The sequence below is a fragment of the Perognathus longimembris genome, chromosome 11 (assembly GCF_023159225.1).
Source record: "Perognathus longimembris pacificus isolate PPM17 chromosome 11, ASM2315922v1, whole genome shotgun sequence".
Classification (NCBI taxonomy): Eukaryota; Metazoa; Chordata; class Mammalia; order Rodentia; family Heteromyidae; genus Perognathus; species Perognathus longimembris.
Window position 1 is genome coordinate 28,375,179 of NC_063171.1, and position 13,190 is coordinate 28,388,368.

A 13,190-nucleotide genomic window follows, 5' to 3' on the forward strand; every position below is an offset into this window, starting at 1 on the left:
GGAGGAGGTAAGACTACTTAGGTTTCTCTTTATCAGGAATTCTTTTTCTCCATGGAGAAGGCAGCACAGGAATGATTTTAGTCCTTTTTACAGAAAGAAATTCTCAAGAGTAAAGCCAAGCCCAGCACTGGTGTTTCATGCCTGTAATCCTAGCTACTCAGGAGCTGAGTGAGCTTTACCATTCAGAGCCAGTCCAGGCAGGTGATTCCAAGACTCTTATCCCTGTAAAGATATTCTCACATTTGTTCTAGAACTAGGGGTAAGGGAAGAAGAGAGCTCTGCTTGCAGCTGCTTCTTCAGGAGCGTCTGAATGTGGACTGTGTCCTTAGTGTTCTGTTATCTCCACTGCCACAGAGTGCGTGGCATAGTGAAATTAAAGAGTCCACATACATCCTTCAAATCATCACACAAGTATTCCTGCCGACTGAGGTGAACCTGTGTAAGCGTGTGCACACACAAAGCAGGCTTGAAATACAAGGATGATTGTTGGGGTACATATAGTGTGGGAGGAGGGATTCTCTCTCTCTCTTTAAAGGAATCCCAAACAGACCTCTGAGAGGTTGTTTTCTAAGACTCCAGCCAGGATTATGAAAGCAGCCCCCCCCACCCCTGTGCATGGCCCTACCCAGTCTCACGTGGCCACATCTTCCTTCTCCCCACACAGGGCTGGCTCCCCAGTATATAAACCTCTGAGGGGCTCAGGCAGGAGCCAGCAGGCCCACCCATCTAGACCCCTTGCAGCACAGCAGTGTTTTCCAGAGGAAGCCCGGCCTCAGCAGCCTCTGCACTGAGGTCCTTCTGTGTGCATTGCCACAGCTGCACACCCACCATGCCAGCTGCCCAGCTGCTGCTTCTGGCCTGCCTCGTGTGGGGGACGGGGGCCAGGACAGCCCAGCTCCGTAAAGCCAATGATCGGAGCGGCCGATGCCAGTACACCTTCACTGTGGCCAGTCCCAATGAAGCCAGCTGTCCCGAGCAGGGTCAGGCCATGTTGGCCATCCAGGACCTACAGAGGGACAGCAGCACCCAGCGCACAGACCTGGATGCCGCCAAAGCTCGACTCAGCTCCCTGGAGAATCTTCTCCACCGTCTGATGTTAGGCCAGGGTGCTGGGCCCCCAGAGGCCCAGGAGGGGCTGCAGACAGAACTGGACACTCTGAGGACAGAGCGGGAGCAGCTGGAGACCCAGACCAGGGATCTAGAGGTGGCCTACAGCAACCTCCTCCGAGACAAAACGCTTCTGGAAGAGGAGAAGAGGCGACTGGAGCAAGAGAACGAGGATCTGGCCAGGAGGCTGGCGAGCAGCAGTCAGGAGGCAGCCAGGCTGAGAAGGGGGCAGTGCCCCCGCGCCCAGGAGTCCTCCCAGGACATGCTGCCTGGCTCCAGGGAAGGTAAGAAAGCCGGTGGAGGCTGTGCCTGGCCCAGCAGGTAAGCTGTTCATGGTGACCTGGTACAGGCACACGGGACTCCCCACCACCCCCTGCCTTTCCTTCCTCCCAGAGCTACCCTTCTAGGACATGGCTGCTGTGTTGAGAGCAGAGCCAATGCTTTCTCATATTTCTAGTGATTCAGCTCCTGAGAGCTTTTTAAGATCAGTGACATCCAGTTCTTGTGCCCATCCATGCTATTTCAGCCCGCACCAAAAAAAAAAAAATTACAGGGGCCAGGTAGGGGTATATGAACAGAATAAGAACAATAGAAAGCTGCCAACTATCCTTTCTGGAAAACTATGCTCTTAAATCTTTAGTCAGAATGATGACTCCTACCTTTTGGTGGTAAAATAACTTCAATTTGTGAGATGACAAAAGGCTTAAGAAATCAAAAATAAGTAGGTTTTGCTTTTTTTATTTTTTAAACATCCTACTTTGGTAAAATATGTTGCTTTGAGAGCCTCCACTTTGATTTCCCCAGACAACTTTGTGAGGTGGAGTTTCCTCACTGAGAGGCTCTGCTGTCCATCCCAACACTCCCATACTGATGATGGATGAATTGGAGCTCTGTGAGTGTGTGTGTGAGTGTGTGTGTGTGTTAGAAGACAAAACACAGTTTTCCAATTGGCTGGAAGATAGTCTTTTTGCATAATGTGCTCCCCAAAATTCACTGCTCAATACGTTTTCTATTTTTTCTTATTTCATGAGAAAATAGCAAGTAAATTTGGTTGTAATAATAAATCTGCACTCTTTCTAGATAGTAGTGTCAAGAAAGAAAGAAAAAGAGCTACAGCCAGGCACCAGTGGCTCCTGCCTGTAATTCTAGGTACTCATACTCTGGAGACTAAAGGTCTGAGGATCAAGATTTGAAGCCAGCCTAGGCAGGAAAGTCCATGAAACTTTTATCCGCAATCAACCACCAAAAAGCTGGAAGCAGGGCTGTGGCTCTAATGATAAAGTGCTACCCTTGGACAAATAAGCTTAGTGACAGCACCCAGGCCCTGAATTCAAGCTCGAGGACCAAAAAAGAGTGAGTGTGTTATATGTCAGTGATAGATAACTTGCCTGCCATGAGCAAGTCCTGGGTTTAATTCCTAGCACTATAGAAATAAAAGGAAAGGACCTTGCTCTAGGTTAAGGGAGACTAAGAGACAGGGTAACCAAATGGAATGAGTGATCCTTGAATGGCTCCTTCATGGAGGTAGAGCATGTTATAAGGGAAAAGTTTGGGATAACTGAGGAGATTTGAACATAGATTGCACATTACATGACATGCTGTCATGTAATTTTCCATTTGAGGAGTGAGATAACAGCATTATAATTATAAAGGAAAATATCCTTGCTCTAAGAAGACACATGCTCAAGTACTTAAGGTTGAGGTATCAAGATGTTTGCAACATGTTTCCAACCATTCCAGCAAAGAATAAATATAGAGAGAATGGGAAGAAGAAAGGAAAAAAAGCACATAACAACATAAGAATGCTGGTGAAGTGAATAGTACATGGGGTTCATTATCTTAGCTTTTTTATTTCTATAGGCCTGGGGGGTATATTATCATAATTTTCTTTCAATGTTTCTGTGGACTTGAAGATCTCCAAAATAATACAATGAGAAAACTATTTTTGTTTGTTTTTTTGCCAGTCCTGAGGCTTGAACTCAGGGCCTGAGCACTGTCCCTGGCTTCTTTTTGCTCAAGGCTAGCACTCTACCACTTGAGCCACAGCTCCACTTTCAGCTTTTTCTATATATGTGGTGCTGAGGAATCGAACCCAGGGCTTCATGTATATGAGGCAAGCACTTTTACCACTAGGCCATATTCCCAACCCCGAGAAAACTATTTTTTTTAAAAAAGGTTTCTCCATGGAAGACAAGATCTGAATATGTGTGAAGCTAAATATCTAAAGTCAATGCCTGGGTATGGCCTAGGGCAAATGAATTCTGCACCTTTTTCTCTATCCCTAATATGACAAAAGAAAATCCCTGCTGTAATTTTTGTGGGATTCAAACAAAATAACTATATGGTATAAAAGATTAAAAAGCAAGCAAGCAAACAAACAAACAAAAACACCGGGTGCCAGTGGCTCACGCCTGTAATCCTAGTTACTCAGTAGGCTGAGATCTGAGAAGCCAGGTTCGAAGCCAGCCCAGGCAGGAAAATCTGTGAGACTCTAATCTTCAGATAACCACCAGAAAACTGGAAGTGGCGGTGTGGCTCAAAGTGGCAGAGCACTAGCCTTGAGCTGAAAAGCTCCGGGACAGCACACAGGCCCAGAATTCAAGCCCTGTAACTGAGAAAACAAACAACAAAAAACATCTATGTTGTTGGAATGAATTGAAAGAGATCCAGTGCTGAATTTCTCCATCAAGAAAAGTGAGCACAGTCCTGGGGATTTAATTGTAGAGCTAAGAGTTGAACTTGAGTCTGTGAGAGCAAATGAGAGTTTGTTATTATTAATACAAGTAGTATGAGGCATTATCATATAGACAGTTGGCTGAAAGAACTACACTGTCAATGTGTATGTGTGTGTGTGAGAGAGAGAGAGACAGAGACAGAGACAGAAACAGAGACAGAGACGGGTAGAGAGAGAGCAAATAGAGGCAAGATTTTGCCTTTTTATGGTCATGTGGTCATTTAACACATCTTTGAGAATTTATTAGATTTTCTAATTTAATTTTACTATCCTTTCCAGCTGCTCTAGTTTGGAAATAGGGCAACAGCCTATTATAATGAACTCCAAAGTTGGAATTTCTTTTCTAGTATTGAATTGTTTTATGCAGGAAATTGCATGAATTCAGGACTGGAAAGGGATAAAGCATCCAATAATCGCATCTCATTTTTTCTTTTTTTTTCTTGTTAGAAAGTTTTATTTTTTATTTATCTTTAGTTTTTAATTTTTTTTCATATTTATTGTCAAAGTGATGTACAGAGAGGTTGTAGTTTCATACATAGGCTTTGGGTACATTTCTTGTACTGTTCGTTACCTCCTCCCTCATTCCCCCTCCCCCCTCCCCGTGTCTCATTTTTTCAAATGTGGAAACTGAGACCCAGAAAAGCTACTCAACTTACCCTGGGCCACCTACCCAATTGCAGGCAGAGCTTGAGCGAGAATTCTGTCCTCTTCCCCCGAGAGTCACTGACCACGAGGACCCCGCCCACGCCTGGTGTTAGTGGTCCTAACAGTCAGAAAAACATAGAAATGCTTGGAACAAAGATGGATGCCATGGTTTGGGATTTGGGAATCAGAAGTGCTGTGAGGGCCTGGAATTTAAAAGTGAAAGGAATGACAAAAGCTGAAATCTAGGGTTCAAGTGGGAGAGTATCTGCCTAACTAAAAAAACAAAAACACAAAAGGAAACGTGAGTGTGGATTGTTTAAAGTGAAGTTTAGCAAAGAAGGAAAGTCTGAGAGGACACACTTCTCATCTCGCCTCTAGCTTTAGTTTTCATCACTACTTTTTATCATGTGATTATTTCATGAAAAAAAAGTCTTGGGATAGAAGTCATTTGTTTATATAACTATATACCTAAATATATGACAGAAAACAGAGAAGCAGACAGACACACATACACACACACGCCCAAACTAGGGAAACATAAAATTTTCTCTAAAGATAAATTGCAGTTGAGAAGATAAGGCCCAGTGTTCTTCACTGGTTAGCCTCTGCTTCTGTTTAGGTTCTCCCCATAGAACAGAACCTAGGACCATGGTGGTTTAGTTGGGTCATGGCCCCCACAGAAGAAAAACAGGGGACAAGGAAGAGTGATTCAGGGAAGGAACACACGGGTCACCACAGTGGACAACAGAAGCTCAATCCCTTAGCCCCAGACCTCCTGTGGAGAGGATGACAGAAGGCGGAGGAGGGGAGAGCCTCTCATCCCATGAGATAGTTGATTCATGGTACCTGAATGTGGGCCATGTTGGTTCTGGCAGATACAGACCAGGCAGAGAAGCAGAGTTTGGGTTGCTGAAGTGAAGGCCCTGCAGGTGACACCTGTGAAAGGCAGATAGCCTAAGCAACAGCTGGGAAAAGGTGGGCTGGCTGAGGGGTGAACATCAGAGGTGTGCTGACACCCCAGGACCAGGACATGGACCTCTTGTAGGCATGATTATGCAGATTATAAGTACCCAGGATACAGAGGCTGCATACTAAATGAATCATAACTACCAAGGGCTTCTTCCTGAGTTCATTGCAGGTCTAAGATACTATTCATGACAGAAACGCCAACATGTACACACTGCTTCTATCAGACATGCTGCCAAGGACAGTTCTCATGGACAGTTCTCAGATGCTCTGACAACTTGTAAATAGGTTATAATGACACTCTTCTCATTCCTCATTCTCTTCCTGCAAAGAGAATTGACTAAAGGTTCAAACAGTAGTAGAAGATAAATACAAAAACTTTTACAGTGTCACTTGCATGCAAATAGAGGTTAGGGCTGAACAGGTATGAAGTTGCCAACATTTTCTAACAGATATGAACTTCTGAGCCACAGAATGACTTAATTTTAATATTAAGAACCCAAGCAAAAAAAAATTTTTTTTTTTTTGGCCAGTCCTGGGCCTTGGACTCAGGGCCTGAGCACTGTCCCTGGCTTCTTTTTGCTCAAGGCTAGCACTCTGCCACTTGAGCCACAGCGCCACTTCTGGCCATTTTCTGTATATGTGGTGAGGGGAATCGAACCCAGGGCCTCATGTATATGAGGTAGGCACTCTTGCCACTAGGCCATATCCCCAGCCCCCAAGCAAAATTTTTTAAAGCCCTAAATTTCTTAACTATCCAGCCTATTACAGTCAATGATTTTGCAGTCTCTCTTATAGCATTCCCTCTACACTCAGAACAGAATGGATTTTGAAACATTCCAGAGAAATCTGAGCTTGGATACCTCATTACAAAGGAGCATTTCTCTAACAGTTTCTTATGCAATCCTCGGAATAGAATAGGACGGCTCAGGGAGATTGAATCACTCAGCCAGAAGATGGTAGGACTGAATTTAGGGAGTTACAACTTCTGGCTTGCAGATCCACGCCTTGCCTTGGGTCTTCTTGCCAGATGGCTCTACTCTGAGGGCTGAATAGGGCCAGATGTGCCTGGCTGACAGATCCAAGCAGCAGCCACTAGGCTCCAGTGGGCTCTTAACCCAACCATCCCATCTGCCAAGTGGGAATGGCCTTGTGTTCATTCTGGAAGCCAGTCCCTCATGTTATGCTTTACTGTGGTTCTTGGTTAACCCCCCCCCCGCAGGGTGTGGCTCCTGAAAAGAGCAAGGAGCCAAGATGAGCTGTTCTGAGCTCAGCCCCGGGGGTGAGGTAAAATCCACCAAGGACTGAGCTACTCTGCAAAGCCTCTGGCAGTAGGAGGCAGAAGCCACACAGTGGGTTCAACCGGGGAGTTTCACACAGAGAAACATTAAGCATCATCAAAGAGCAAGTGCAAGATGTAGGAGGAGCAAAAGGAAGGAAAGGGTCCAGACCTTGAAGTAGGGAGCGTTCAGCCCATCTGAGAGCAGGAAAGGTGGCTGACCAACCTGTGCCTGAGCAGCTCTGCAGCTGTAGCGAGCCCTTCCAAGTGTAGGGGTGGGGGGAGAGGGCACAGTGACAGTCATGAGCAGATGGGGCTGGTGGTCTTTAGATCACTGGGGCCCCTAGACAAGGATTCCAGTCTACTTGTTGAGAGGGCTGTAGAGGTGACAGGGCACCATGTCCTGGTGGGGGCAGGCTCCACTGGTCATCCTCACAGGCACTCTCCTGACCAGGCAGCAGGACGTTCCACACACAGAAATAGTTCAGCATGCTCACTCAGAGAGAGGTACCATAAGCCAGGTTCTGGTGGTACATGCATAATTCCAGCTACATGGGAGGCTGAGATCTAAAGAGTGTGATTCGAAGCCATCCTGATCAGGAAAAGTCCATGAGACTCTTGTCTCCAATTAACCACCAAGAAGCTGCAAGTAAAGCTATGGCTCAACTGGTAGAGCACTAGCCTTGAGCAAAAACAAAAACAAAAACAAAATGCTCAGGGACAGTGCCCAGGCCCCGAGTTCAAGCTCTAGGGCTGACATATACACCATAAAAAAGAGGAGTAACTTATTTTTCAGAGGGCTTGCTTATTTGCAATAGAGCCTTGGCCTCTGAGAGCCAGTACATGTATTGGGACTGACCTAACAGTATCAGCACACCATGAAAAGCTTCACAATCTTCAAGGCTTTGGAAAACATGAGTTCAATTCCCAGCCCCACCACTTACTAGTTGTGTGATCTTGGGAAAGTTACTTACTCGTGTAAACCTTACTTTCCTTATTTGCAAATGAGGATTAGTGTTCCCTTTCAGGATCGAGAAGCCCTTGGTCCCGTGCCTGACTCATAGTAAGCAATAATTAAATTTCATTAGGTGCAGACTGCAGTCCAAAGCCTTGTTCTATTTCTCTAATGGCCACATAATATATTCATAAAGTCTTCAAATATGGCAAGAACTCTCTATATTCCTCTCTTTTTCTGTCTTTTACACACACACACACACACACACACACACACACACACACACACACAAACTTCGTTCTTAGTATCTCAGAGCTAGTACTTTAGCTACCATCAGGAAGTTATCTGTGAACAAACATGTCAAACATTTTTTTTTTTGCTGGTCCTGGGGCTTGGACTCAGGGCCTTAGCACTGTCCCTGGCTTCTTTTTGCTCAAGGCTAGCACTCTACCATGTGAGCCACAGCACCACTTCCAGTCTTTTCTGTTTATGTGGTGCTGAGGAATCGAACCCAGGGCTTCATACATGCAAGGCAAGTACTCTACTGCTAAGCCACATTCCCAACCCCAATTCTGCCTCTTTTGTTGAATACAGTTTCTCCATGGAATCTAGACACTCTGGCTTTCCAGGAACTGAAGTCTGAGTTAACGGAGGTTCCTGCTTCCCAAATCTTGAAGGAGAGTACATCTGGACAGCCCAGGAGTGAAGAGGGAAGCAATGGTAAGAAGTTAGATTTCTTCCATTTTAAGCCTCCATGGTCCTTGTCTGTGTCTTATTGTGTGTCTGGAGTTGGGATAGCATGAATGGCAGCCATCTTTGGGATCAGAGGAGGGGTAGAGGGAGAGAGGACCAGAACTTCCCCTTCAGCCTCCACTAGGGAAGCTCTGCTGGCTATCAGCCTTGCCCCAGAAAAGCCCTGTATTTTATCACCCACCCTTAGAGAGCTGGGCTACACTGTGGAGAGGGGAGATATATGAGAGATGCAGTGTGTGTGTGTGTGTGTGTGAGAGAGAGAGAGAGAGAGAGAGGGAGAGAGAGAGAGAGACAGAGACAGAGAGAGCAAGAGAGAGAGAGCACACGCTGATACTGGGACTCATACCCAGGGTCTGAATTCTGTCCTAGGCATTTCACTCAAGACTGGTATTCCACTGCTTGAGCCACAGCTCCACTTCTGGCTTTTTGGTGGGTAATTAGAGATAGTCTGCTGGCTTTGAGCTGTGATCCTCAGAGCTCAGCCTCCTGAGTAGTCAGGATTATATATTGAGCCACTGACACATTTTTACTTCCTTAATCGTTGCATTGAATTAACGACCCATGAAAAGTTACATTTTTCAGTTGCTCCTTCATATCTTTACCTCCAGTCTGGGTACATACTACATACCATCATAGCACAGTTGTTATTAAAGGAAAGTAGAGTTTTCCCTTCTTCAAAGTGTTCCCTAAAAGAAGACTACTTTTGAAAACTGTGGACTGTCCATGCTATTGACAATTGCGGCTGGTATGGAAGAACCTACCTAGGGATGAAGGTTGTAAGATGCTTATATTATGACTGTGAGTTATGAACAGCAATGGGAGTTCATCTTCTATGAGGACTTTGCAAGTGTCCACTAAAGCATAGTTTTGATTCAACTAGATGTAAAATTTTTGACCATTTCTTCATGACATTTAAACATATTAAAGTTCATTGTGATGAAGTGAGGCATAAAATATATGGCCCACTAGGGCTTTAAAAAACTTTGTTGTGGGGCTAGGAATATGGCTTAGCAGTAGACTGCTTGCCTTGCAAGCATGAAGCTCTGGGTTCGATTCCTCAGCACCACATAAACAGAAAAAGCCAGAAGTGGCGCTGTGGCTCAAGTGGTAGAGGGCTAGCCTTGAACAAAAGAGGCCAGGGACAGTGCTCAGGCCCTGAGTTCAAGCAAAAAACAAAACAAAAAAACCTTTGTACAGAAATTATTCTTAGAATGAATTGAATTTTGCTTTTCTTTGTATTTTTATTTTTTGGCAGGTGTGAGGTTTGAACTCAGTGCCTGGGCGCTGTCCTTGAGCTCTTCAAGGCTAGTGCTCTGCCACTTGAGCTACAGCACCATTCCTAGTGTCCTCTTGGTTAACTGGAGATAAGAGTCTCACAGACTTTCCTCCCTGGGTTGGCTTCAAACTGTGATCCTCAGATCTCAGCCTCCTGAGTAGCTAGGATTACAGGCATGAGCCACCAGCATTTTATTTTATTTATTGCAATACTGGAGATTGAATTCACAAGCTTGCTCTTGGTAACAATCTCACTAATTTTGAGCTGGGCTCAAACTCATGATTCTCCTGCTTCAGTCTCCCAAATAGCTGGAATTGCAAGTATGCACAAACACACCCAGCTGATGCCCCCTCCCTCTTGTCTCTATGTATTTGTCTCTGTCTCTCTCTATTTCTCTTTTCAGGTAGGTGCTCTATTGCTTGAACTATATCCCAAACTCCTTTCCTTTGCCTTTGTTATTCTCTTCATGGGGTCTACTCTACCACCAAGCCACATTCTCAGCCCCAATTTTTCTGTTTTAATAACAAAATAAATCAAGACTCCAAAGCCATAAAAAATAATCTAATGAACACATGAGTCCCTACCAGACTCAAGTACAAATACAGTTGAAACCACCTACACAGCTTTTTTTCTTACAACTCTTGCAAAATAATTCCATTCATATCACAGTTGGAACACATACACTTATTGGACATTTCCTCTATAGTCCTTAACATGTCTAATTATGTGTAAAATGTATAACCACCCCATGGACCCCCCAACACTTCCCCCTTTGTAAATAAGAAAAGCAAGGCATATAGAGAGCTAAGTACCTTCTTGAAAGTCATACAGTTGGTGGGTATCAGGGTCTGCATTTAAATGCAGACAGTGCATCCACAGGACCCTTACTTCTACCTGCTTTGCTCTGCCACCACACTGAAAAGGAGTATGGCTATGTGGTGTTTTGATTCACCAGGCTGTGGAGCGCTCACTTGGGTAGGAGAGCCTGTCACTCTGAGGACAGCTGAAATGATCACCGGCAAGTACGGCGTGTGGATGAGAGACCCCAAGCCTGCCCACCCCTCCACCCAGGAAACCACCTGGAGAATAGACACGGTGGGCACGGACATCCGTCAAGTGTTTGAGTACAGCCTCATCAGCCAGTTTGAGCAGGGTTACCCTTCAAAGGTGTATGTGCTGCCCCGGCCGCTGGAAAGCACTGGGGCTGTGGTATACGGGGGGAGCCTGTATTTCCAGGGGGCTGACTCCAGAACCGTGTTCAGATACGAGCTGAGCACAGAGATGGTGAAGGCGGAGAAGGAAATCCCTGGAGCTGGCTACCATGGACAGTTCCCGTATTCTTGGGGTGGCTACACAGACATTGACCTGGCTGTGGATGAGGTGGGCCTCTGGGTCATCTACAGCACCGAGGATGCCAAAGGTGCCATTGTCCTCTCCAGATTGAACCCAGAGAACCTGAAACTTGAACGCACCTGGGAGACGAACATCCGCAAGCAGTCAGTGGCCAATGCCTTTGTCATCTGTGGCACACTGTACACTGTCAGCAGCTACTCCTCCACCGACGCGACTGTCAACTTTGCCTATGACACAGGCACAGGGAGCAGCAAGACCCTGAGCATCCCGTTCAAGAACCGCTACAAGTACAGCAGCATGATTGACTACAACCCCCGGGAGAGGAAGCTCTTTGCTTGGGACAACTTCAACATGGTCACCTATGACATCAAGCTCTCCCAGGATGGGAAAAGCCCCTAGGGCTGGCCACACATGCAAGAGGAGGTGGTGCTTGGGGCCAGCCAGGCCCAGCAGCAGCATTCTGTGTCTTACACTTTCATTCATGCAAGACAGTGTGTGGGGCCACCATCTGAGGATGTAATCTGACAGTTGAGACCATTTCCTATGATTAGAGGTTCTTTTCTTCTGTCAGCTTTTTAAAGGAATGCTTCTGTCAGCTTTTTAAAGGAATGCTTATTAAAAATAGTTCAAGTTTTCTGGCAATGTGGGACAAAAGCTCTATGCTATGGTAGTTTCTCCATAAAACTATTGCTCTTGAAAATCATATGGCTACCATAAATCATAACTAGAAGCAACACTTCTAAAAGGAAGAGGAAGAGCTCTTGGTGGCCTGAACTGAAGAACTGAATTTACTATAACTGGTTTTTAATGCTTCACACCATAGAATTCAGTTGGGTATTATATAATCCTTTGCCCTGTGAAATAAAGTTATCTTACACAATATTGTCTTCTTTGAGCTTTCTTTAAATCTTGGCTTAAGAGTGCAGACCCCAGCCATCAGGAAAATTCCTTTGGGTTGAGTGATGATTGCAAGATGTTAAAGGTATGTATCTCTCTCTCTCTCTCTCTCTCTCTCTCTCTCTCTCTGTGTGTGTGTGTGTGTGTGTGTGTGTGTGTGTGTGTGTGTAACTGAGGGGTTTGGGCCTGGTTTTGAGGTTTCATTCACTGTAACACTAGAAAAAAGGGATCCACAACTTTCCACTTCCATCTCTTGTTGTTCTTCGTCTTCCTTGCATCTTTTTGTCTCTGTCTCTAAAATCACCCTCCCTTCTTCCTAGATCTACTTCAGGTCTTACCTGCTTTCATGAGCACCAATTTCCCAAGCCAATATTAGGTGAACAAATGTGCATTTTCCAAAATTTTAAATACATTTTTTTTTACCATCTTGACCATTTGGACCATCTGGACCACAGTTCCATGTTATTAAATGGTTTTATGTAACAATTGCCACCATCTTATCTGCAGAACTGATTCTTTCTTATAAAATTGAAATTCTATGCTGAGCTCCTTTGGTATACACCTGTAATCCTAGCTTCTCAAGAGGCTGAGATCTGAAGAAAGTCCCTCAGATTCCTATCTTCAATTAATCCCCAAAAGAAAAAAAAATCCACAAGTGGAGCTGTGGGCAAGTGGCAGAGCACTAGATTTAAGCAATAAAAGCTCAGGGACAGAGCCTTGGTCCTGAATTCAAGCCCCAGGACCAGCACTAAAACGAATAAAAACAAACAATAAAACAAAACAACAAAAACAAACCCCGAACATCTACAATCATTAAATGATAATCTTCTTCTTCCACTCCCTCTAGCATTGTTTTTAAAGAACTGACTGCAATTTCCTTCTTGGTTATGTCTTGTGCTAGTTCACTTTACCTTGGAAATTCAGTTTGGACTCTATTCCATCTGGGTGCTCTCAGTCAATTGGAATGTTTTTTGTTTTTTGTTTTTGTCAGTCCTGGGCCTTGAACTCAGGGCCTGAGCACTCAGGGCCTGGCTTCCTTTTGCTCAAGGCTACCACTCTACCACTTGAGCCACAGCATCACGTCTGGCCATTTTCTATATATGTGGTGCTGAGGAATCGAACTTAGGGCTTCATGTATATGAGGCAAGCACTCTTGCCACTATGTCATATTCCCAGCCCTCAATTGGAGTTTTTGGTCTCTCTCATTCTCCTTGAGGTGACATCT

General features: G+C 45.0%; 1 protein-coding gene across 2 annotated transcripts; it reads left to right on the top strand.

Moving 5' to 3' along the window:
• Positions 1–705: 705 nt before the first annotated feature.
• On the top strand, positions 706–11,948 carry Myoc (myocilin). 2 transcript variants are annotated; one of them, XM_048358321.1, is made up of 3 exons: positions 706–1,391; positions 8,281–8,406; positions 10,671–11,948. In XM_048358321.1, exons 1-3 carry the CDS (start codon positions 830–832, stop codon positions 11,465–11,467), a joined length of 1,485 nt encoding a protein of 494 aa, XP_048214278.1. In that variant the 5' UTR covers positions 706–829; the 3' UTR covers positions 11,468–11,948. The 2 variants fall into 2 exon arrangements, with proteins under 2 accessions (XP_048214278.1, XP_048214279.1); XM_048358322.1 differs by having other exon boundaries at positions 8,299–8,406.
• The last annotated feature ends 1,242 nt before the right edge of the window (positions 11,949–13,190 follow it).

What these genes read in the sequence shown, in the direction of transcription:
- Myoc (XM_048358321.1), top strand. Translation starts at nt 830, where the DNA reads ATGCCAGCTGCCCAGCTGCTGCTTCTGGCCTGCCTCGTGTGGGGGACG. An exon ending in GCTGCCTGGCTCCAGGGAAG is followed by an intron (nt 1,392 to 8,280) that starts GTAAGAAAGCCG and finishes TGTTGAATACAG; the next exon opens with TTTCTCCATGGAATCTAGAC. An exon ending in GAGTGAAGAGGGAAGCAATG is followed by an intron (nt 8,407 to 10,670) that starts GTAAGAAGTTAG and finishes TTGATTCACCAG; the next exon opens with GCTGTGGAGCGCTCACTTGG.